Source organism: Lycorma delicatula, chromosome 6 (genome assembly GCF_047948215.1).
Source record: "Lycorma delicatula isolate Av1 chromosome 6, ASM4794821v1, whole genome shotgun sequence".
NCBI lineage: Eukaryota > Metazoa > Arthropoda > Insecta > Hemiptera > Fulgoridae > Lycorma > Lycorma delicatula.
The window spans coordinates 81,689,203-81,717,144 of NC_134460.1; the positions used below are offsets into that span (position 1 = coordinate 81,689,203).

At 33.5% G+C, this 27,942-nt stretch overlaps 1 protein-coding gene across 1 annotated transcript in view; it reads left to right on the forward strand.

Annotated features, from left to right (window-relative positions):
* Positions 1-27,942, forward strand: part of Gyc32E (Guanylyl cyclase at 32E) — a 297,263-nt gene that overhangs the window by 195,207 nt on the left and 74,114 nt on the right. The window contains exons 4-6 of the mRNA XM_075367966.1: positions 6,872-6,989; positions 9,222-9,371; positions 18,114-18,213. Of these exons, the coding sequence (XP_075224081.1) occupies positions 6,872-6,989; positions 9,222-9,371; positions 18,114-18,213 (368 nt within the window). The remainder of the gene's footprint in view (positions 1-6,871; positions 6,990-9,221; positions 9,372-18,113; positions 18,214-27,942) is intronic.

Here is a 27,942-nt window from a genome sequence, read left to right on the forward strand (position 1 = left end):
TTGATTATCATTTTTTTTTTGTAAGGACTAGAATAATTTTCATAATGATCAAGATAAATAAGAAATAAGTTTTATTTTTAATTTATACTATTAAACAATAATATAATAGGCTGACAAAATATTAACTGACTACAATTTAATTCATTTCAAAAGCAGATAATGAAAGTATAGTAAGGGATATAACAACCTTCTGACAGTTCAAACAACTTGGAGTCAGATAGAAACTCATTTTGAGTAATAAGCGGGGTTCTTAAGGGAACTAGGTCTAAATTTCGCTGTGTGAAACTTTAGTGGGAAAGTTTGTTATTGAGGCTGTTAGTACGGATCTGAGACATTCAGTAATAGGCTCTTTAATAGTTAGGACTAGGCGCGGGGTCTTCATTCCGCGGTTAGGCTTCTAGCTTAGTTCCTGAGGGCGACATGGTAGCTGCAGGTGTCCATTGTCTTCATTCTGAAGGCATAAATACTTAAAACTATCTCGGGGTGAACTTTACCGATGCAGATGTCCCTCGGGGCATCTGCATCGTTGGCATCTCTGCGGGGCCTGGACTGAAAGCTGTGGTGCGCAATCAGTTTGAGGGCGAGAAGATGTCCTCTGTTAAAGCCACTACTGGCTAGGAACGGAGGGGGTAGTGTAGCGACCGGGCACGCTACAAGGTGGGATCTTCTCCCCTCGGGGGGAATAGAGTTCAAACAACTTCCATTTGCTGATACATACGCCATTGGAATCGTGAAAATTGGACAAGCGGCTGCCAAGATATTATGGTGGCACCCCATCACACCCCGAATTTTTGAATGACGCCCCGGGGGGCACTTGAAAATATTATCATCTGATGGGTACCATTGGGATCATAGCACAAGGGCTTATTCTCCAAATGGTCATAAACTTTTTTAGAGTGCTAGGACGACCGTTTTCGAGATATTTGAGATTTTTGTCTGAAAATTCGGATCCGATTAAAAAATACTAAATTTTGTCAAAACTTCGGTCACAAATTTTAGATCCAAACTTACTGAAACAGGCTAGGATATCTTTCCCTAAGAAAATTTCTTTCAATAAGAAAATATGCATGTAAATGGGGTTTTGTAAGTTCAAGGAGCACTTTTTTCACTTAGACTGTATATTATATACTTATATAGAAGTATAAATATAAGACGTGAATTTGTTTATTGATTGGAATAAACAATAATTATATCAAATATATATTGTCTTTAACTGAGTAGTATTATAAACCCGTGCTCATTTTGCAGCAAGATATACAGTTATACTGTTCATCAGATATGTGCCAATTTGGCTTGGACAAGCTATACTTACTACCTAATAACTGTTCTATCAAAAAAAATGTTTTTCAATTATTTGCATTCAGTAAGATGAGTATGTAGTATTTTGTGTAGTATTTGTGCTGATTTCAAATCTGCAAAAAAATTGAATCAAAGGCAGGGTATTTAGTAACACAGATTTAGAGAAAACCTGACTTTTTAAGGAATTATACAGCCTGCAAGATGATATTATCTTACCTAATATCTTCTTTTCTTTAGTTCTCTCCTGTATTCGGCCATTGGAATGTCCCTTTTCAGTCTCCTGCAATAATAAGCAAGCATATTCAAGCTCAGTTTTACCTGATGGTGTGTTTCCATAATTAATATATCCAAAGCATTTTCCATGCTCATCACTTACATCGCTGTAAGATCAGGGGGGAAAAAGCCCATATGTGAATGCAAACAATGGATAGTGCGGTGATGGTGAGAAAATTTTTTTCATTGTGTAATATTACATAAAAACCTCTTCAGATTCACAGGAGCTTGACAAGTAACATTTTTCTACCTGGTTATGAGTGCTACTCTACTTGACCAATATTTTTTAATCTAACTGTTTTTCCAGTCTTTCCTGTCCCACTCGCATAAGAAAAAACAGTACTTAGTATAACCACCCTGTACTTAGTACAGCCAAGTCTTACTTGACATGTTAAGTACTTAGTACAACCAAGTCTTAATAAAATGGCTATCACCTTTAGGTCTCCACATATGTGAAAAGAATACTTTTCATACTGTATTATTGTCAATAAAAATTTCCTCCTGTTATACATCCCTTCATTTGAGCTGCAAAATCAAGAGAAATAATGGTTTTTCATATTCATTGTGAAGGAGGACGGCTTTCAACTCATTTTAAAGGAATTTATGCACAACCTGCATTCAGTAGGATTTTGATGCTGTCCTAGTATATTCAATAAAGAATTTACATCACTGCAGTAAACTATATTATCTGGTAAGGAAAACAGATGCTGAAATTCTTGCTGCCTAAGACAAAAAAACCATATTTTACTGCTACTTTCAAGAAGGTTCAAATTGTTAACCTTGAAACCAATTCACCTGAGTTAAGTTTAGATAAAATAAGATAATGAACCAGATTATTAAGTCTCATTATTTATATAAATGTTGACTCATAATAAATCTTTACAAATGTTTAGTCTTAATAGAGAAACTAAATCATTTTAACATTTCCATTTTTCACAAGAAACAATTACAAAAAATAAAGCCGTTAGGACAAATTTTGAAGTCATATTTGGATTCAACAACAAAAAATACATAACAATAAGCCAAAAATTATGTTTTTAACAAAACTCTTGTAAAGATATATGTAGGTAGTATTAACTATTACTATTCCTTTACTGAAGTGTTAATTTTAGTTGATTGTTCAGCTTAATAGAACATTACATTATTAACTTTCATTATCAAAGTTAACTGATCAAATTTACAGGAATTCCTAGTGTAATCAGATTAAATAGTTTGTAAATGATTTCTGTTCTCTAAATGCAATGTAAGATGTTAAGAGCTACAATATGTAATCATTCTGGAATTTAGAATGTATTTTACTATATAGATACAATACTTAGGTTAATTAACTTAAATTTAATTAATTTAAATTATCAGTTTAAGTTTCTGTTAAATAAATATTAGTTTAAATTAGCTATTCATTTAATTATTATTCTTTCTCTTTAACCTGAATTAACTTAGAATGCCATTCTCTTACTGATTTCAACATTTCCTCATTCTCAAGATAAATATCATTAAAATTAAAAAAACTATCTAAATTTTTTTTAAGTCATAGGACGTACAAATTTGTTAATGGCCTTGACATTTTTGAGACTATCAACAACAGTACAAGCAAAGGGATTTAACAAAAGATCTTAGAATATCTGAAAGTACATTTCCACAAATTTAGGAAAAGTTATTCTAAAGTTTTGTCATATACATCACAAAAAAACTATAGAAAATATGTAATTTAATTTTGAACAAAGTTTAATATAAAACAAATAAAAATGGTATGAACAATGTATACAATAATGGTATGTTGCAGTAGACATAAGTCTATCGCAATATTTTCCTTTTTCCCTGATTTCAGCTTGTATTATTGATACTCATGTATCTCTTTCTAAAGAATGTTCTGCAATTCTTTTTTTACTCATTTTTCTATTAGAGATTTAAATCCAAAGAAAGTGTTTTTTATTGAAAAAACTAGTAAGAATGTAGAAATATTTAAAATCTAAAACTAGATGCTGTTTTCATTGTTAAATAATCATCATCAACAGATTCTAAGTTAATATCTAAATTAATAATAAAAAATTTAAAAAAGCATAATTATAAATGTTATTATTAATAACTAAATAAACAGTTCTTACAATTCTCTAGAAAATGAACATTTTTACCTGTATTAATAAAATTAAAATAACTGTTGACTAAAAATTATTAACTGCTGTTCTTAACCAGCTGAGATTTTTGTTTTTTTTAACTTTATTTTTTAACTTATTTACATCTATAATTAATAAGTTAGTAATTTACTTCCAGATTCATTTAAGTATTAAAAAATTTTACATTAACACAGCAAATTACATTTCCATTAATATTAGTCTTGATTTAACAACATTACATAGATTATTTGCTATTGTACAAACAAAGGATTAGATCTGAAATATCAGTCATAAAATACTAGTTACTGTTACAGAAATAAAGTAAACAATAAATCTTTTAGAAGTATGAAACTACATTTCTGATTTCCCTTAACACTGAAAATACAAAACATACAATTGGAAAAAATTCCTATCAGCACACCGGAAGGCGAAGGTAGATTTCACCGGTGCTAAATAGGGGATAAAAAATATTTCCACCTTTAAGTTAAGAAAAATTTAAAATTTACTCAATACAACAACAATGGTTGCAAGTAAAAAAAGTTTCATGTGTTTAGCATACAACAAGCCCCACCTTCTTACAGTTTTTTCCACCCATTGGTCCTTATCCAAAGAAAAGTAGGAAATTAAACGAATTCGATATTTTACTTAATAAGAAAGTTATAGCAATATTTTGTTTTCTGTTTATTTTTTGTTTTAGTCATCCCTTGCCGTAAGGATTGGTCACATCAAAAGTATTTTGAGAAAAAAGTTTTAGGTAATGTTTAAGGACTAACGACCACTTTAAACCGATTCGATACTGTGCCTATTAAGGGAGGTATGATTTTTTGTTTTCGAAACCCCATTTTTCCACCCCCTGGGCCAATGGTTGGTGATATCAAAAAACTTTACTTAAACAAGTTTTAGACCATTATCCAAAGAATAGTAGAAACTTTAAACCAATTCTATATTTTATTTAATGAGAAAGTTACAGCAATATTATGTGTTTTTGCAAACCCCCCCCCCCCCCCAAACCACCCCCATGGTCCGATTTTGCCCATTAACGAACTCGACCGAAATTTTTGGTCGTTACATTTTATGTATCAATTTGAAAGTGATTGGCTCAAAATTACGGCAGTTATCGTGTTCACAAAAAGTGAAAAAAAAAATATATATATATATAAATGTATACGAATATAGACTTTTGGACTGACGGTGGTTTTGGGGTCTGGGTAATGTGAAACGCGAAGATATGTCGAAATTTTCCGGAAGTCGTATCATAGTATCATTACAATGGGTAGCTTTCTTATGAAATCTACCTAATGTAACAAAACTCCCAATAGCAGATGTCAGAAAGTACAATATACGCGTAATTACGAGTTCGTTCAATAATTATTATTTATTCAATGGCAATGAAACTAACCCTATTTTTCAACATAATCCCCGGAAACATTTAGGCACTAATCCATGTTTATGTCAGTTTTTTTATTACGTGTACAGTAGTAAAGAATTGTTCACCTCGGTGTCTGAACCGTTCTTTTACCGCATTCTTCACACACTCATTTTTGTCGAACTCGGTGTCATGTAATAACTTTTTGAAAGGACAAAAAAAAATCTGATGGTGCGATATTGGGAATGTAAGATAGATGTAGCAACATTTCCTCATTTTTAATAGCTTCCCGTGTCTTTTAAGCAGTCGTTATCATACGGGTTAATTTTATTTTATAATGTATCGTAATAGTACTCGCTGTTGATTGTTTGTTTTTTCCAAATAATAGCAATAAGTTAGTCTTTTATAATGCCAAAATAAGATTAGCATCACTTTACTGGCTGAGGCGCAGAATTTGAATTTTACTTTCCCGGCTATAGCGACATATGCTGTTACAACAACTGTAGCTATAACGGAAAATATAGATCGGTAAAAAATTGTTTTTTTGTGTTTTTTAAGTAGATATTTAAAAAGTTTAATAAAAACACTAATAAGTTTAAATAAATTATAAATAGAATGCAACAAAAATTTTTTATTCCAATGCTCTCTAGTCTAAAAAATCAATTTTTATCAGACGGACGTGTGTGCGTACGTACTAGTACAATACAGAATACATACAGGCCAAAATATGTTGACCTTATTTCTCTGTGATCCTGACACATTATGTGATCTTATTTCTCTTATCTCTGTTGACCGATTTTCTTTAAACTTGGTAAATAGGTACTACCTTTGAGGGGAAAGAATGTATTAACATTTTTACGAAAATTGTCTACTTGCTGGTCATCAAGCGTTCAATTGAGAGTGAAATACAACTGATCTACGAAAAACGATCTGCAATCGTCTATTAAATTTACGGGTGAGTTTGCGACTGGAGTTGAGGAGTCTGCAGTCATGAATATTTCAAGTGTAATATTTTGTATGAGATGTTAGTACTCGATCACCACAAAACTGCACGGAAACCAATAGTACATAAATTTGAAAGAAGACACTGTATTCTGTCTGAGGATAGAATTGTGCGTTACGATCCCTGGGTTTTAAAATCAAATCGATCATACCGAAATTTAACTTTAATTTTATCGTTTAGTTTTTTGTGTCTTTGTTAGTTTCCCTGCAGTTCTGTAGCGAGTTGGGACTTTGACCATTTGTTAGTTGCAGTGAACACCATTACCTAGGGCGTTTAGTTTTTTATACCCTTGTTAGCTGCACCGAACACTATGACACATAATGTGATCGTACAGTATAAAATATTTTAATTTGATATTCTATTTTTTTTTTTTTTGTATTCTTATTAATAGTACTGGTAGGGATCAAAGGTAAAGTTTACAACAGAACCGCCATACCTACACTTCTACTGCATAATTATAATTAATATAATGAAGTAATATTTAAAAAGCACTCTGTTGTATGATTGATCGATCATACCTCTCATTTACTGTTACCTCTGTATCTGATAGATAATAATTAAAATTGACAACATCTAAATATTATCAATATGAAAATACAAACATGAGTATTTTAATTATAAACATGTGTAGAAACACGAGTAGAAAGAAAGTCACTTTCCTAAAAAAATCGGAAAAGAATTAATTTATATTAAATATTAAACAATATGTTAACCAACCAATATGTCGCCATATGTTAACAAATATGTCGCAATATGTTAACCATTGCGTTCCACAGTGTACTTTAAGTTTCTTCTTTTAATACTTTTCTATTTCAGGACCTAGCAGAGCAACACAATTTTATAGTTATTAATGAATATGAATTTAATAATTATATACCCAAAGACATCGCACAAATGGAGAAAATTGTCTCGGCTACTTATGAAATTACTAGAGGTAATGTTTAATTTTTACCAATACTTTATATCAGCTTGTTATTAACAGTTTTTATAGATCATTATAAAATATTTACATATGTATATTATAATACATAAGTACTTATCTATCACCTGCTTTTCCAAGGAGCACAGTTAAAATACCAAATACAAACTAAAGAGAGGTTAATGGACAATTTACTGAATTTTGTATATTTTCTCCGTAAGTACAGGTTGTATAAACATTTACACTTTTGAAACAGTAAAAGAAAACAGAGTTTGGTTTTACATTTAAAAATGTTTATGGGCAGGAACAGAATGTAATGCGAGGCTATTGCCACCTACACCCAAGATGTACAAATCAAAACTATAAAAACTGATAATATGAATTCTGTTTTTCTAGAACACCCAATTATTCAAATTTGTAAATTGAAAAAATAACACAACTATTGCATTCAATGTTAGACAAAAATGATCTAATCTGAAAAATAACTAAAATAAAAAATTGTTTATATAAGAATTCATTTTAACTTCACAGAATTATAAAAAATCTGAAAAATAATTATTTTTTAGTTATTAGTTTTGAAAAATAAGAAAAGGTGTAAATAAGAAAGCACATGAAAATTATAACTGACAAACCTAAAATAAGGTTAAACTTGAAAAAGGTGCAGATAAAGCTATGCTAAAGAATTTATGGCAGTTGTAGAAGATTTCATAATAAACGAAAATTTTACTAACTGATGTACAAAAATGGAAAAATGTCTTTTGCATTTAAAATTACCAGACATATTACTTTTAAAATAAAATAAATACCAGTATGTTTAAAGTTGCATATTTAGAAAGTAAGTAGTAGAGCCTTGTAAGTTACGGTAGGTGGTCGTGGTTGGAAGAAGTAATGTGAAAGACGATAGTAAGTTAAGTAAATACACTGATGGAAATGTCTGTCGAGGTATTTGCATCGAGGCCAAACTGATGACTGTGAAAAAAGGTTTAAAGGGTCCATAAGACAATCTCCAGTAAAGCTCATTGGTGCTAGAAACGGAAGGGATGGTGTGGTGACCGGGATCGTCACTTAGGCGGGTTCTTCCCCATAAGGGGGGTCAGAATGTTGGAGTGAAGTAGAATGATGCATAATATTTGTCTCTATTAAGAAGGTTAAAGCCATGTGGCCGGGTACTAAAAGCACTTTATGAATTGTTTTATTCTATACGATATAAGAATTCGTAGCTTCATTGTCAAAAGGACCATGAGATAAGTAAAGAGACAAATACCTGACGTTAAAAATATCTTTTAAATAAGAAGTACGATGTTTTCTTGTTCAAAGGTTAGCAGCCTTGTAATCCATTTAAAACATTTGATGGACTTCCAATTTATGTACATAATTATCATCAATCATTCAAAAATAGCAAATCCTTCTGAAAAGAACACTTTTAAAGGAAAACATTCAGCGAGTTACTGCTTTCAGAGAGCGTAGAACGTTTGAAATTTACTTCCAAATGATCAAGTAAAACAGTAAAAGTTTAAAGAATTGTGCAAATTTTTACAAGAAAGTTGATCAATTCAAAAGTGTCCCGATATGTGTTAGCGATAACCGACATGAGGATGATGAAATTTTCAATTCCAGAATTGATACAATCTTTCTTTTTCCTGTTCAACCTCCGGTAACTACCGTTTTTAGATAATTCTTCAGAGGATAAATGAGGATGATGATATGTATGAGTGTAAATGAAGTGTAGAGTCTTGTACATTCTCAGTTCGACCATTCCTGAGATGTGTGGTTAATTGAAACCCAACCACCAAAGAACACCGGTATCCAGAATTGATACAATCTGTCATTGATGAACTTATTCAAATAGACAGGATACTTATGGTTGGAAGAAAATTGCCTCAGGTTTTGCTGCTGGAATAAAAAATCAAGTAGAGCGATAGAAAAATATGGCAATATGACTAAGGTTAGAAGTTTCATTTTTTATAAACCGTATAAAATAACAGTCAAATACAACAAATAGAAATAATATTAGTACGCAAAAGCTTACAGCGTCTTTTATTTTCTTTCTAGAACTCCTGTTTTTTGTGTTAAACGGTTTTAGACTTCTTTTTAAGTAATGAACATTAATTTTACAAATTTAATAATATTTCTTTGGTGGATTTTAAACTAGATATAATAATACAAGTAAAAAATAGCTGTTATTACGCATGTTTTCTAATATATTAATTGCAGTTAAAACTGTGTAAATGTTTTATTTATTTTCAGTTTACGTCTTTGTGGGCGAACATATAGCATTAGTAGATTTTGTTCTGTGCTTACAAAGACAAAGACTTCTTGAATTTGGTGAATATATAGTGATATCAGTTGACGACGAAATATACAACCCTGAAGAAAGATTAAATATTATACAAAGAGGTAAATATTTTAAATTATAGAATAATTTAACTACTACTTTTTGCATTGAATTATTTTCATTCGAAAAAAGAACATTAACTACAAATAAAGCTTGATCATGGCTATGTTCTTATTTTTTTGTTGTGTGTGTGTGTTTTTTTGTTTGTTTGTGTTGTCGTTTAAAGGGTCTTATATGTAATATTTGTTGCACAAATGTTTTCTAATTGTATTGAAATAAGTTAGCCATTTTTAGTTAAGTGTACTGTCTTTTAACCTGCATACTTTTTATCACTACTTTTCGCAATGCTAAAGATCTGATCGTTGATTATAAGAAATATATCAACATGAAAAAGTCGACTGTAGCACAATTTGTTTTACTCTTCATTTTATAAAGTGAACCACTTTCAGTTTTTTATGAACGATAATTTAAAAATCCAAATAGCAATAGTTTTTTAGGGATGAAACGAAAATGGACGAAATTTCTTGTTAAGCATAATTGTGTAAAAATATCTTCAGTTTTTTAGATACCAATTGAAAGTTATGCGCGTATTCTAGAATGAAAAAGTGGAAACTTTCAAATTCTTTTGCATTTTTAAAAATCCTGTTTTACTTGTATAGAATACTGGACCCTAAGACCAGATCAGCCCAAACGAATCACGAACCCAAATCTGGGGCTCCTCGGGGCCCTCCCGGGGCCAAAGAGCTTACCCCGTGGCCGGTTACAAAAAAATAGGATTAACATAAAAAGAATTTTCCCTATTTAAAAAATTAGGCAAAGAAAGTCGGACAATGTTAATAAAACAATCGAATAGCTCCGTACCGTAGAGCTCGTTTCGCTCGCCATTGCCAATTTTCCAGAGGGGTGCCTCGGTCGCCATTTCCATCTATACAGTGGGCTCCACCCCCTGCAACACCTGACTGTACATTATCCTAATGGTTATGAAAATAATACTGATAAATAATAATTATAGTATTCAGGTTTTATAGAAACCTGAAAAAGAAAATAAATTTCAGAAGATAGAAATAAAAGTAACTATGGTAACTAAAGTACACACACCTTTGACGACGAGAAATTTGTAATTTATTTCTTTACCATGGTGGCATAAATATAATAATGAAGTAAAAGGATTAATCTATTTTTTTCTTAATGGGGTATCTTTAATTCACAGTGACACCCTCCTTCACGAAATAATAATGGTTTTTAATATCTTAACCTTCAACAGATCTAGGGCCTCGGTCGATGGTTTAAAACCTTTCCCGGTGTAACACGAATGTACCCTGAAAATTTTAAAATAATCGGTCGGTTATTATTAATAAGCCTGTTATTATTAAACAGAATTTTCTAAATTTATTTAATATTTTTTATTTAACGTAAATTCAATTTTGTTATTTTTGTAATATTAATAATTCAATTTATTCGAATCATTCGGTTCAAATCCAGCTCGCATAGTGATAGAGGCTCACAGTCAATTAATTCAATTCATTAAAGTTTGTGCTTCAACCGGTAAATTTCCACTACTACATTTACATTATTTTTTCCGAGATTTTTGAAGATGAAATATATCTAAAAACTTAGTTATGCCAAGAAACATGGGTAAAATTTAGTTGCGATTGATCGAGTAGTTTTTTGTTTATACCAAACAAACAAAAATCCTCTTCGTATTTATATAATAGTATATATAAATAATTTTTTTAAAGATCGCATGTTATATTATACAGACACTAAACAATATTGTGAAGTATCGCGTGTTTGATTACAACTAACGAGAATTTTAATTTAATACAGTTACCTCATTCCAAATTTGAAATTAATACCGTGAAGACACATGATTGGAGTGCGTTTTGAATTGTTGATTTATAAACATAAGTTTCACTAATTACCATATTTATTAGCATTCGATGTACACCTTTTTTTCTTAAAAAACAACATAAAATTTTTGGGTGCCCGTAATACGCGGAGATTTCCAATGGAGACTTAAAACCGTATTGTACACATATCGTAGTTTAGTGTAGTATACTAAACAGTTTTATGTAGTGTGCTACACGCTTTATTTAAACATACGTTTTTGATACTATACTATTTTGATATCAAATTAAACACAAAATTATGAGTCGCATTCTTTATTAATATAGTAATTGCTTGTTCGTTCTGGCGTACTGAGTAAAACTAGACATAGCGTTTGTTGAAGTTTGATCCTTTGTTTCCGGTATTTGAGTTCCAATGAAACACAGTAATTAATCTATAAAAAAACAATCTCGTTTTTGTCATTTAAAGATTGAATGCGTATTCAGTTTATATTTTTAGCCAAATAAAAATTAATACTGTGAAATGTTTCAATTCATTTACTACCAAAGAAAAATTAAAGCGTTTTTATAGGCCACGACATTATAAGATTAATTATAAATATAAAAAAAAACTGTAAGGTAAAAGATAAATGTCATTAAAGTCCATATTAATTATTCAGTAAATAATTAATCTTTTAATTATATTTGAATAATTAGTTTTTTATACCTTCTCCGGACGACGCGGACCATTTTGCAAAACACCGCACGTAAATCGGTCCACTAATTTTTTAGTCTGTAGCGGACACACATACGAACATTCTTTTATATATATATATAGAAGAAGAAATTCTGTTTGTAAATTAGTTATTTGTTTCGTAAAAATCTCGACACCGACGTCAGCTAACGGATATAGTTTTTGCAAAAACGTTTCTTTTCACGTAACTAATATATATTCTGAATATTTATTAATATATATATATATATATATATATATATATATATATATATATATATATAATATTAAATATATTATAATATTTTACATATATATATATATATATGTATGTATATTCTATTTGTTAATAATATATATTCTGAATATGACCCAAATTTGACCATAAATACAATTTTTCGAAATATCTCGACCCCAGCGCCACGTAGCAGGTCCAAACTAAGGTCAGAAACCTTCGCAGGCGTGCGCACAACTCACCAAAGTTTCATCGCAATCGGATGAATGGTATAGGAAAGCATACGGGACAAACAAACAAACATTCATTTTTGTATATATATATATATATACACTAATATATGTATACTAACTAGCCTGTCAGGGCTCCGTCCCCTAGATTCTTGTAGAGCACATTTATTCTTTCTGTTTTTATTGTTGGGTAGGAATTAGTGAGGTTCGGTGGGAAGAGGAAGGCGACTTTTGGTCAGGTGATTTTAGAGTAATTAACTCAGCTTCAAATAATGGGCAGGCAGGAGTAGGTTTCATAATGAACAAGAAGATAGGGAAGAGAGTAGATTATTTCAAAACGCATAGCGATAGAATCATTGTAATAAGGATAAAATCAAAACCTAAACCGACAACGATTGTTAACGTCTATATGCCTACAAGCGCCCATGATGATGATGAGGTAGAGTGTGTATACGAAGAGATTGATGAAGCAATTAAACACGTAAAAGGAGATGAAAATTTAATAATAGTTGGAGATTGGAATGCAAGCATTGGAAAAGGCAAGGAAGGAAATATAGTGGGTGAATACGGGCTGGGCAAAAGGAATGAAAGAGGGGACCGACTTATAGAGTTTTGCACAAAGTATAATTTAGTAATTGCCAACACCCAATTTAAAAATCATAATAGAAGAATATACACTTGGAAAAAGCCAGGCGATACTGCAAGGTATCAGATAGATTATATCATGGTTAAGCAAAGATTTAGAAATCAACTCGTTGACTGCAAAACTTACCCTGGAGCAGACATTGATAGCGACCATAATTTGGTGATAATGAAATGTAGATTGGGGTTTAAAAACCTGAAGAAAAGGTGTCAGATGAATCGGTGGAATTTAGAGAAGCTTGAGGAAGAGGAGGTAAAGAAGATTTTTGAGGAGGACATCGCAAGAGGTCTGAGTAAAAAAGATAAGGTAGAAAATGTAGAAGAAGAATGGGAGAATGTTAAAAAGGAAATTCTTAAATCAGCAGAAGCAAACTTAGGCGGAATAAAGAGAACCGGTAGAAAACCTTGGGTTTCAGACGATATATTGCAGCTGATGGATGAACGTAGAAAATATAAGAATGCTAGTGATGAAGAAAGTAAAAGGAACTATCGGCAATTAAGAAATGCTATAAACAGGAATTGCAAACTGGTGAAAGAAGAGTGGATTAAAGAAAAGTGTTCAGAAGTGGAAAGAGAAATGAACATTGGTAAAATAGACGGAGCATACAGGAAAGTTAAGGAAAATTTTGGGGTACATAAATTAAAATGTAATAATGTGTTAAACAAAGATGGTACACCAATATATAATACGAAAGGTAAAGTCGATAGATGGGTGGAATATATTGAAGAACAAGTTATACGGAGGAAATGAATTAGAAAATCGTGTTATAGAGGAAGAAGAGGAAGTTGAGGCGGATGAAATGGGAGAAACAATACTGAGTTCTGAATTTAAGAGAGCATTAAAAGATTTAAATGGCAGAAAGGCTCCTGGAATAGACGGAATACCTGTAGAATTACTGCGCAGTGCAGGTGAGGAAGCGATTGATAGATTACACAAACTGGTGTGTAATATTTATGAAAAAGGGGAATTTCCGTCAGACTTCAAAAAAAGTGTTATAGTAATGATACGAAAGAAAGCAGGGGCAGATAAATGTGAAGAATACAAAACAATTAGTTTAACTAGTCATGCATCAAAAATCTTAACTAGAATTCTATACAGAAGAATTGAGAGGAGAGTGGAGGAAGTGTTAGGAGAAGACCAATTTGGTTTCAGGAAAAGTATAGGGGCAAGGGAAGTAATTTTAGGCCTCAGATTAATAGAAGAAGGAAGACTAAAGAAATACAAGCCAACATACTTGGCATTTATAGACGTAGAAAAGGCATTCGATAACGTAGACTGGAATAAAATGTTCAGCATTTTAAAAAAATCAGGGTTCAAATACAGAGATAGAAGAACAATTGCTAACATGTACAGGAACCAAATAGCAACAGTAACAATTGAAGAACATAAGAAAGAAGCCGTAATAAGAAAGGGAGTCCGACAAGGATGTTCCCTATCTCCGTTACTTTTTAATCTTTACATGGAACTAGCAGTTAATGATGTTAAAGAACAATTTAGATTCGGAGCAACAGTACAAGGTGAAAAGATAAAGATGCAAAAGATTTTTGAAAGTGTATGTTTGGAGTGTTGCTTTATATGGAAGTGAAACTTGGACAATCGGAGTATCTGAGAAGAAAAGATTAGAAGCTTTTGAAATGTGGTGCTATAGGAGAATGTTAAAAATCAGATGGGTGGATAAAGTGACAAATGAAGAGGTATTGCGGCAAATAGATGAAGAAAGAAGCATTTGGAAAAATATAGTTAAAAGAAGAGACAGACTTATAGGCCACATACTAAGGCATCCTGGAATAGTCGCTTTAATATTGGAAGGACAGGTAGAAGGGAAAAATTGTGTAGGCAGGCCACGTTTGGAATATGTAAAACAAATTGTTAGGGATGGAGGATGTAGAGGGTGTACTGAAATGAAACGACTAGCACTAGATAGGGAATCTTGGAGAGCTGCATCAAACCAGTCAAATGACTGAAGGCAAAAAAAAAAAAATTGTATCATGACTTAATTGATAAACGAAAATCATAAAACATTTCAAAAGTTACACAGGATTATTTAAAAAAAAAAAAAAAAAACTAAATTTTTTTTTTAAACAATATATGAATTAATGTCAGTTCGACCACTTAGTAAGTCGGACTAGATGGTTTCTATCTTAATCCTTTCGGTACCAGGTAGAAACGTGATTAGACTAGTAACCAGTCAGTAGGCTGTTTTTGCGCCTGAAATGAGATTTTTACTCGTTCCAATTTCAATCACATAATATTACTTATAACAAAAAAAAATAGAATCTAATTACTTATAATTCAATTAATTTCCAAAGCTTTCAAGAAATGCTATAGTCTTTTTTCTTTTGTAAAGCAAAATGTCTTTATAAGATTTTCATTTAGAATATATTTTTTTTAAATTGTTCTATCGCATACGTTTTTAGAACTTTTACTTAAAACTATCTTGCTTTTCGAACGCGCGCACGCGGTTGTGTTTGTAAACTATTTCACGAATATAAACATTGAAACATAGTCCAGTTATATCTGAAAGGGAAATTACTTTAGGAGATTTAAATACAATTTAAATAAATTGTACATTACCAAAGCTTTCTTATTACTTTTTATAACCTATCGACTCCGGTTATCATAAAATCATAAATATGCCGATATTCAAAAAAGCAAAATCTGCAAATTTTAAGTTATTTTATCCTTCACCTCCTGTAGCGACGAACTTCTCATTTCTGGTAAACGACAAAAATCCAAAAAGCTTATATGTCGATAGAATTTTTTTTTATTTTTTGGGGTAAAATTTAATCAAATAAACGATAAACTCGCCCTATCCTCTAAATGCTAATCTACATATACTCTCAAGAGCTAACGTGAAAATCTAGAAGTGTAAATACAAAAGCGTCGATTTCATTAAAAAATCTCTTTTTAGTATAACTCTGAACAAAAATAAAAATTACATTAATTTACCTATCACCAAAATAATCATCTTATTTGTAACAAAAAATATACTAAATTCACAGTTACATCCTTTCATCCATTAGATTAAAAACTACTACCAGATATAGGAAATTGTAGTGTGGTTTGAATTGATGAATTATGAGCGTAGGCTACTAAAAATGTAATTTTATCGGAAACTTTAATTTGGTAACGGCCACATTAATTCCAATTTTAATTTTAGAATGAAATATTGCGATTAAAGTAAATAATATCAGTCGACCAAGCCATGCAATTTGTAGTACTGTTGCAAAATAATGTTTTTGTTATTGTGGAGGATATTATTATTAGTGTTTGTGCCATTAATTCCAACATTAACTATTTAAATTTTGTTATTGGATGTAATTCTGAAAGTAATACGAAGTAAAGAAAGTTACTACAGAGTAGTTTACCTCATTTTATCAACTGCGATTTTTCCGTTTTTGCAACTTTGATTGCTTATAACTGAAAAAGAAAAACGGTTTTCTAGTAAAACTTTACATTAAAAATCATGTCCCAAATGTCCAACTTCTTATTTAAAAAAAAGGATTCGATTCGATATAACAGATCTAAGATGAAGAACAAAAACTTGAAACACACCAAGTAGTAATTTTATAACAATGCAGATCTGCACTTGTTTCTACCTCCTAATATTCTTCAGTTTTGAAATTCCATACTTTAATATCACTCTACACAATCGGCTTAACTTTGAAAATGTTTTATAGAAATACTCCCATACATGAGTAACCAGTACTTAGATGGGTTCATGGAAAACAAGTGTTCTGCGAGTGGACCGTTAGTCACATGGCAGAAATCAACACAGTATTCCAATTCATCACAAATTTGTGAACAGCGTTTGTTCTAGCAACAGTGTTTGAGTGAAGTTATTTAAGTCATTTGCATTACCCACCGGGTTGGTCTAGTGGTGAACGCGACTTCGCAAATCAGCTGATTTTGAAGTCGAGAGTTCCAACGTTCAAATCCTAGTAAAGGCAGTTACTTTTATACGAATTTGAATACTAGCTCGTGGATACAGGTGTTCTTTGGTGGTTCGGTTTCAATTAACCACACATCTCAGAAATGGTCGACCTGAGACTATAAGACTACACTTCACTTACACTCATACATATCATCCTCATTCATCCTCTGCAGTAATTCCAGGAGACTAAACAGGAAAAAAGTCATTTGCATTAACAAAAAGGAAAGGACAAAAACTTAGTCTTTTATCGCATCAATGTCATTCTCAAGTTGTCTTGCTCTTTCATCAGTCATTCATTTAGGGGTTTGAATAAAGAATTGTCCGTACACCTTTACGCGGGAAATAGGTAAAAACACTCTTTCGGGTTTACTGTTCCCCCTTATTCTCACGCTGTGTCTATTGCCCTTTCCAAATATCTTCAGTGTGAATATCAAAACGTCGATGTGATTCACCCACAAAAAATTAGGCGATAAAAGGAACATTTTTTGGTATATCCATTCAGAAATCTTTACATAAGATTTTGTCGTTCTTAAACTTTGAACTAACTTAACTTATAAAGCGTCATTTTCAACCGTTTTTTTTATCAAAAAAGTTTCCTCACGGCCGGTTTTAGAATTTGTCGAAGCAATTCTAAACTTTCTATTTACCTGGAATACATCGGTACACGGCGGCAATTAGTTATTCTAGCACGGTAGATCTTCTAGAACATTTTTTTTACAGAGATACCCTGTGTTTACTAATTGCTTTATACCGTCTTTATTTGGAATGCCTTGTTGGTGATCGTTTACCGATGTTCTGGAACATCACTGCACGATAGTAGCAGATTTTGTTTTGGTTAATTCGAGACATAAAAAAGCTTTCTCCACAATAGTCGCGGTGATCTGTTCCAACTGGCTATGCGACACAATAATCACAATTATCAGAAGCATTAGTTAAAAACATTAAACACTGACTTAAAAACATTCCTGTATTTATATACAAAAGTTAATTATTTTATAAACTATCGAAAATGTGTGTGTGTGTGTTGTAATTTATGGATTTTCTTCGTCTGATTTAATTTTTCAATTTTGTCACGTAGTATTTGTAATGTATTTAAATTCATTGAAAATTATTTTATTAATATGATATGAATTCATTAAAATTTTATTAATTAACAAAATACTATTTCATCACTCATCTTTCTAATTTTATATTTTCCCTAAGGTTACCTGGATCCATTTCTTGAAGATACAAATGATAATATCTTAAGTTTTCGCTCAGTACTAAAATTAACTCCATCTCATCCACGTAATCCACATTATAAGTAAGTAAATAAGCTATTTTCTGATACTTTAATTAATTTATGTAAATTCATAATTTTTTATTTAGATCTTATTCCTTCATACATTGCTTCTGTTTTCTTGTAATTGTGATTATTTGATTTCAACATATATTTTCCCTTGTGATGAATAATGATAGAAGCAAAAATGTTCATCCTAGGACTAATCCTAGAAGCTACGGTACAATATGTCAGTTGATCACTTCATCAGCTAGTTATTGGGGATCAACTAGTTAACTATGAATTAAGTTATTAATATGCTGCATTAACTTAATAATATTAATACAGCTTATATTGGTTTCTTGGTATTACAGTGAATTTTATACTATTGAGCTTGATACTCAAGAGAAAATGTAACATTTATAATAGATCACTAAAGTATTATATAGTACAATCTACAATACACATTGTGTATACATGTATACTGTATTATAATATATATATTTTAATATTATGTACTGCTATAAACTATTATGAGTAGTATACTATACAGCGTGGTTGGACCAAGGAGGCCAGAAATACATATTTTTGAAGGTCATCAGGGTGGAATGGCTCACCAGAAATGGAGATGTTTCCTAGTACACCTTGCCACTCTATGTCCGAATCGTTGTCATTCAAAGCATCATATTGGGGTTGGGATAAAAGGACATAGATCCAATCTGTAAAATCTGGCTTTTATTATCTCTGGACATTTCAGTTTATTGAAGATCAGGACGTATGACGCAAATCTATCTATTTATAATTCCTCTTAATTCCAATTACTGCTAATTTATTTAATAATATGTTTTGAGATACAAACTAATAAACTAAAACTATTATTGTTTAATTAAAAATTATAAATTGAAAATTAAAATTAATTCGTTTACATCCCAAATATACATGATTAAATAAATTCAAAATAAAAGTAACTATATTTTTAAACATTTATTACAAAAACCATTAAAAAAGTTTTTGAATGAGGAATTTGATAATTCTATATCAATTTATAATACCTAAGTAGAGGTACCTATGTATTTTTACAAAACACTAGTTTCAGTGACTACCGGATATCTGTGCTCATGTCATCTGCTATTGAATATTGATAAAGATAATTATGGTTAATGTGACATTATATCTAATATTCATCAAACAATATATTTATCTGGTGGTACTAAATTTCAAATTTAAAAATATTAGGTTATATTAAAATTTAAAAAAAAAAAATACCACTATTAATAACTGCCAATATTTATTTGAAAAACACTTCGCTAATCTTTATATAACATTACAAATTTTGACAAATTTCATTATTTGATTTAAAAGTACATTTAGTTTTATTCTACTGCATATTCCTTAATTTTCCTGAAAATAAAAATTAAGGTTAAGGTTATGATAATAGTTAGAGTCGAGTGAGGATACTCCATCTGCTAAGACGTGTCTATTTGAGCTCCGCGTTTTATTGTGTTTTCGATTGGTTTTTTGCTGATTTCATTGATTTGGACTGTTGGGAATTTAAGTGCTTTGGATAACGGATACAACTGTAAATTTTTATGAGATTTGGATGTGGATTTACCTTGTTATTAAGAGTTTTTTTATGAATTTGGTTTAAGTGACTATAAGGCAACTTTTTTGGCTTATTTTGGAGACACTAAGTTATGTTTTTAGTGATACATTGTGTTATTATGTGAATGAAGACATAAGAGAAGATATTTACATACATATATCGTGAGTATTAACCTTTTTTACGAAGTTAATAACCAAAATTGAGGTTATATTATAGACAATTTTATTGAAATTTTTCTTAGTTAAACGAACTGGACAATACATGCATATTTCTAACTGGTAAACAACCACTTAGAAAATTTTCCATTCAAGTTGACTAATTTGTATGAATTTAGTCGTAAGTCCTAGCGAGCGTTATATAGGGGAAATAGTTTTTCCTACATATCTCCCGATCCATAGACAATAGAACCACAATTCCTCGACCCAAATTTGATTCATAAATTTTCCTACCCCCTGACCCCCCAAAATTTTTTTGGACCTCATTTTTCAACTCATACATTTTACCAACCCTCCCAAAATTTTGGGGCCCCCTATTTTGGCGTGTGGGTACTCGTTGGACGCGGAATTGTCCAAGGAGTACAACCATAGACAATGAGACGCCGTGGGTCCCTCCCAACGGAAGAAATGACCGGATAAAGAGCTGGAACTTCCAAATCCGTTAAAAATGTTAAAAAGGTGGCCGATTCAAAAGGCAAAAAACGATTCAGGCAGGGCTCCTCCGAGGAAGAAGAGTCTAACCCAAATAGTCTTGGTAGTATCACATACCAACTGGGACTTGTTATGATGGACCTAAAGCAGCACATGGGCTCAGGACTTTCTAAATACATTGGCGAGCATGAGCTCGAACTTAAGAAAATAAATATGGGACTGAAAGCCCTATCTGAGATGTCACCACCACTAAATGTGGTGACACAGGCAACTCAAACCGAGATGATTTCACTGGAACAGGCCGATATATTAGATACTGACCTTAATGACGAAGAACTGATTGAGAGACTTCCTCAAAGATGGTCCTCACGCGCAATGGGGAAATTTAAGGCTGTCTCACCCGCAGATGGTCATGGGGATACTTGCCAGTTTGTGGACATTCCAAAATCCAGAAGAGCTACGTCTGAACAAATCAAACCTGGTATGATAGCTCATGATGTCACTACTATGATGACAGACCTAGAGGAGAATGAAATACAAAAGAACAAATATACTATATTCTACGACTCGACTCTGGATGAAAAACAGACGGCCAAATGCTTATTAAAGGCACTAAGGCGAGTGCTGGATAAGACAAACATATGTTTTGCCCGGCGGTCCCCATGGAAATATTATTAAAAAAATTTTAATATACATGAACAGAAATAATGCCACTATGGTCTCCCTAGTTGTCCCTGGGAGGGCCGATACAAGCCGGACAAGATCCAAATCGGCCTCCAGACGACGTGCTACTCCTCCTGTTGAGGGTAGCAAAATCGTAGTAGTGAAGGCACAAGGCAAAACCTTTGCTGATTTACTCAAAACTGTTAAAAACACAGTAACTAAGGAAGAGGCAGGGGTAGTATTATCCCTTAGGAAAGGCAGAAATGATGAGCTGGAAGTCAGAATCAATGGCGTAGATAATGCGGCACAGTTTACTACCACCCTGCGAGACAGAGCCGCCGAGCTACAAGTAGACTTGCGGACTAGAGGGGATCGGCGAGCAGTCGTTCATATAAAAGACCTAGATGCTGACACTACGGAAAGGGAAATTAACGATGCAATTGCTACAGTAGCGGACTCCACTGAATCTTTCCATCTCTCAGATATGCTTACGGTGACACGCGCAATGCCACAGTCATTACTAACTACAGAACTGCAACTAAACTAGTCGCCAGCAGATTAAAAATAGGTTGGGTACATTGTCGGGCTTATATTCGCACAGACAATGATAAATGCCACAGATGCTGGGCTTCTGGGCATAGGACTATAGATTGTAAAGGTCCCGATATGTCTGCCCTCTGCTTCAATTGCGGGGACAAAGGGCACGTAATTAGGGACTGCAGAGACGGTATGAAGTGTTTGGACTGTGGCAGCGAATCTCACCGCACCGGAGGCATGAAGTGCGGCTCCAGAGGCGATGCCCAAGTTATTAATGGCAAATACCAATAGGAGTCGTCTCTCCCATGATTTAGTGGGAGCGACGGCTATGGAAATCGATGCCGATTTATTAATTATAACCGAGCCTAATAGAATTGAAGCTGCTCGTCACGTCTGAACCACCGACACTGCCGGGGATGTAGCAGTTAGGAGCTACAGTAACAGATGCCCGTGGCAACTGTACCACCGTGAGGAGGGGATCCTGGCCATCACTTTCGCCGAATTTGTTCTAGTTGCAGGCTACATCAGTCCTAATGTTCTTTTCGAGGACTTTAAGACATATATTGACAGAATTACAATCTTAATAATACAAGCACCCAAAAGGGTCATAATAATGGGTGACTTTAACTGTAAAGCCATTATAGCCGGTAGTCACTACACTAACAACAGAGGTCGGGTATTCGCTGATATTATGATGGCTACTGGCCTCATTTGTCTTAACGACGGCACTTTCACCTTCGAGGCAAGAGGACACAGAGCGGTTCTCGATCTCTCCTTAGTCGATAGTAGATGGAATGCACACACCTTCCACTGGTGTGTGCTTGAATCTGACACAGGCAGCGACCATCGCGCTACCCTCTTGACCATGGACATTTCTCATGCTCCCGCCCATGCTTCTTTTAAACCGCCACGTCTTAACGGATGGCAAATCGATACCGTCGTCAATAGGACTGCAGCTAGATTGACAAATAGTGATGAGCTCTCTCCGTTAGTCCTGCAGAACACAATTATAGAGGAAATGACTAGGATCCACCAATCGGCTAACAGAAAGCATCCAGTTTACTGGTGGTCACCTGAAATTGCTCTGCAGCGTAACAGGCTACAGTACTGGAGAAGGGAGAAGTACAGGTTACGAGCAAGAGGTGGCCCTCCTTTCGAGGCCGCACTTATTGAATTTGCGGCAGCAAGGCGTGTACTAAATTACATGATCAAGCGAGCAAAAAAGGACCGATGGCGAGAATTATGCGCTGAACTGGACTCCGACCCATGGGGGCGGGCTAACCAAATTGTAATGAAGAGGTTCGGACGACGTTTGCCCGTCCTTACGTCGGAGATCGCAACGGTACAACTATCAGATTTGTTCCCGGTCAGAGATGTTTGCCGTTTTGAACGGCCGGACTGCGAAAGATACGGATTCACACAAGATGAGGTAAAGGATGCAATAGGCCGCCTCAGAGATAATAAAAGTCCAGGACCTGACGGCATTCAAGTCGCTATCCTCAAGGGACTAATGAGAAAGATCCCTTGGGAGATGACAGATATTGCTAACTTTGGCGTCTCGCATAAGATCTTCCCCGACTGCTGGAAGGCTTCTAGAACTGTATTCCTTCCAAAAAGAAGTACAGATGCAAACATAACTGCATACAGGCCCCTCAGCTTAATAAATCACATGGGCAAGGTTGTGGAGAGGCTAATAGCCGACAAGCTGTCTCAGGAACTAGTAGAAATGAATGGTTTACACGACAACCAATATGGTTTCAGGAAGGGTAAGTCGGCGGTTCATGCCATTCATAAAATAGTTTCCTGGGCACAGGAAACAAGAGCCGGGTCCTGGCGAATCAGGAAAATTCCGTTGTTTATTACTTTAGATATTAAAAATGCCTTTGGCACCGTCAGGTGGGGATCGGTACTGAAGGCGCTGCACAGGAAAAGGGTTAGCTCTTTCCTCCTGAGACAAGTGGCAGATTATTTAAACGACAGGTGGACCGTGGTCGAAACACTCGACGGCACTATTAGGCACCAGATATTGGGCGGCGTACCCCAGGGGTCAGTCCTTGGCCCATTATTGTGGATTATAGCTTTTGATGACATCTTGAGACTACAAATGCCTGCTGGTGTCGAATTGGTGGCATATGCTGATGATTTGGCCGTTCTCGTCAGGGTCAGTGCTGGGAATGAGTTAGAATTTACTGCAAATATCGCTCTGGGTGCCATTCACGAATGGCTGACTAGTGTCGGTCTGACCCTGTCTTTAGATAAATGTGAATATAACATTCTTGCAGGTAGAAGAAATATACGGAATCTCGACCTCAAAATAGGCGGACATAATATAAGGAGAGTTCAACATACAAAGTACCTTGGAGTAATCATTGACAAGACGCTCACCTTCAGTTCACACATTGCTAATAAATGCGGGGAATCCGAGGGGTTACTGAAGGCTTTACTGGGTCTTATGGCAAGAATAGCTGCGCGAAAGCCTCTAAACGTAAGATCATAGCGTCGGCACTGACCTCCACATTGTTATACGCCGCCCCTTTTTGGCACAGAGCCATGAGCATTAATAAAAACGTTAAATGCATTCAAAGTGTGCACAGGAGGATGCTGATCGGGGTTATTAGTGCATACCGAACCATTTCTTATGAGGCTGCTTGCGTGTTGGCCTCTGTCCCACCTATAGAGCTCTTGGTTATGGAGCGATGGCTTCGCTTTCATGGCATGGATAGGAGAGAGGCCAATGAAGCAATATACGATGTGGCAGGAGAGGTGGAACAGATGTGTTACTGCCTCTTGGACTAAACAAATCGTTCCGGACATCCGTGTATGAACTAAAAGAAGACGTGGAGAATTGAGCTACTATATTACACAGGCCATGACAGGACACGGAAATTTCGAGAAATATCTAAATCGATTCGGACGTCGTGACTCCTCAACGTGTATGTTTTGTGATGAGGAAGATACTGTTGAACATACATTATTCACATGCATCAGATGGATACCCCTAAAATGGCGCTATGGGATACAGGCTTTGACCGCTATTGATATGCTATCTTTCCTGACAGCCGACAAGAATAACTGGAACAACTTCGAATCTTACGTTACTCAAGTTATAAAGACAAAGGACAATGAGGGAAGACGAAGAGGTTTTTAATGATTTAGTGGGGTAATTAAAATCAAGACCGAGTCCCGGCATTGCTGATGCGGTGGGGAACGACATAGTCGGGCCTTGCCTGTGTCCAGTAGGGTTAGAGGCAGGCAATGTTCAAGACCGAGACCCGGTTCCTGGGGCTGGGGCTGGGGACGGCATAGCCGGCCTCGGTCCTGGTCTTGGGAATTAGAGGCAGGCAAAAATAAAATAAAAGATCCGACCGGTGGGGCCGAACTGCCGTGCCGGACGTACAACCGGTGGGCGGTGAGGCCCCTTTAGAGTAAAAGGACACTCCCTCGGGCTGCGTATACTTAATTGGATAACTGGCCCGGGTGAGTAGGGGGAAAAAAATAAAAGAAAAAAAATTAATAAAAAGGTTATTACATAGTTGCCCACCAGGTCGGTCTAGTGGTGAACGCGTCTTCCCAAATGATTTGGAAGTCAAGAGTTCCAGCGTTCAAGTCCTAGTAAAGTCAGTTATCTTTACATGGATTTGAATACTAGAATATATATGCTGGTGTTCTTTGTGATTGGGTTTCAATTAATCACACCATTCAGGAATGGTCGAACTGAGACTGTACAAGACTACACTTCGTTTACATACACATCATCCTCATTCATCCTCTGTATGTAGTCTCCGTTCTGAAGGATCGTTTCTGATGCCCTTAGAATGGATGGTCCTTTTATGTTTGCCGAAAAAAAATTAGATACATCAAAATTATTAGTTTCGAATCGAAGTATAGAAATCCAATACCAATCAATCAAGGAAGAAATTTTGCCCGATCCTATTATTTGAAACTTGTATCACCAAAATAATAATAATAAATCGCTAGCATATCTGTTGGTAAAAATACGAATACTACTCGGTGAATCTAAAGATTGTGGATCTGACTTCACTCCAATTTACACAAACGATTGATCAACTCTGGGGATGGGTTAAATGGAATAATAAAAAATTCATTTCTTGGATTCTTATTTGATCGTTTTTCTAAAAAGACAACAGTTAAACATATTAATGCAACTCTTAGGATTTTATGTTAAATTATAAAATGTCAAGTAACATTGAATAGATAGATAATTGATTGTTATTAAAATTCAGGGAATTGTTATTGTAATTTTTCTTAGTTTTATAAATAATAAAAAATGAAATACAAGTACTTTTTCTTTTGTCAATGCTGCTTATGAAATATTTTTTTTTAAATGAAATTTACTCATATCATCAGAAAAATGTTGGTATTAATGTAGTAGGCGATCTACTCCTGTAGTTACTTATTTCTTAAGATTACGCCACTGAAACGCTGCATCGAAATAAGAAAATAAATATAAAAAAGAATGAATAAATGGACTGATTGAGGACCAAATACCACATAATTTAATCAAACTTAACCTACGCTCGCTTTTTTCGCAAACCTTCGCTCGCTAGTCAAGGTTAGCGAGCGAAGCGGGCTTAAGTTAAGTTTGGTTAGATTATATTTTACTTATTTCAATTCAGCTTTCAGTGGTGCCATCTAAGAACTAATTAAGTAACTACAGAGGTAGCTCGCCTTCTCTATTAATACAAAAATTTAAAATTTTTAATACTAGAATTTTATCAGACTACCAATAAATCCTCTTCCACGAAAAACTGCAACAGGCTGTAGAAAACTGTTATTAACAGTTTCTTTCATTAAAATGCAAATTGTGAAAGCGGTTGAAGAATTATAATACTCACAGGAAAAAAAACACGAATTCCCTTTAGCGTGTTTCTAATTTTTTTTAGTTACATTTTTGTAAGGTTATTATTTCTTTTTAAAACAGTTATACACTTTCTTTATATAATTTCTTTTTTAGCAAAAATAATATTTCTGTAACGAAAATAGGTGATCAAACATATTTACAATGACTTTTCTAGAATGTGAATCCTGTCTAAAATGATCGGGATTAATTGATAGAGAAAGGAGTAAGAAGTATACAATTTATAAAGAAGATTAAGTTTTTTTTTTATTAGCAGGGACAGGAAACTTTAGTCATTACCAATTCAAAATACTTTTTTTAAATTTGCAATAAACTTTACGAATTTTATGTTTTGACACAGTATTTTTCTAATTTTCCAGGTCAGAGAATCGATTAAAAAGTGTCCCAGCTCGATATCTACAACGCTAAAGAAATTAGAAATATTTTTGCAGTTTTCTAGTAGTTTTTTTTTTTTTTTTTTTTAGGAAAACAAATCTTATGAGTTTCTGTCAAAATATGCCCATGGAGGTTTCAAACTGCACAAAAATCGTTAAAATTGGCCCGGTAGAACTCTGGAAATAAGCATGTTTTTTTTTTATTTTTTTATAAAAAAAAAATGTTTCCGTTGTATATAACACAGTTAAATTGTTTATAATTTGTTACAGTGTAGTGCTGCACGATAAAATTCTATAAATTATTTTAAATCTGCACCTAACACTTTTAGTTATACACACAAACATCCAACACGGAATAATCTTTGATTTTTTTTTTTTTTTTTTGTTATCCATTTCTTATTTTTTCTGATGCTGTCATTATTGTTTTTTTTTTCTAATCTGTTAATCTCAAAATATTACCTACATCTTACTTCCCAGTTATCTGATAAAATAAACCTAAATGTCATGGTTCACCTGTCCAACTCGTGTTTCACAAAATATTTTTCACAAATATTTCCATCTTCTTCTTTCTCTGTTTTTTATTTTTTATAAAGCCCATCGTTTTTTCTACTTTCTTCATTAACACCGCCATTTTTTAAATGCATTTATTATTTTTTTCTAATTTTCTCTGACTATCTATTTGGCACTGACATAAAACATTTTACTTTCTGCAATTTTTTTAGTAAAGTTGAATAATTATCTTAGAATATTAATTCTTAGATCTACAAATTAGCAATATTTTTTACTGAATGAAGTACATCATTCATTATGCCAATTTGTGTTAACTTCCTTGTACGAAGTAAAGGAAGTTTGTGATCACGAAAAATGTTGGTTTTCAGATTTCAACGGAAATATCCATTTTGACCACCCCTGAATCCACTTTGACTAGTTTCGGCGTGACATTTGTACGTACGTGCGTATTATGTATGTATGTACGTACGTATGTATCTCGCGTAACTCAAAAAGAATTAGCCGTAGGATGTTGAAATTCTAGATTTAGGACTGTTGTAACATCTAGTTGCGTACTTTCCC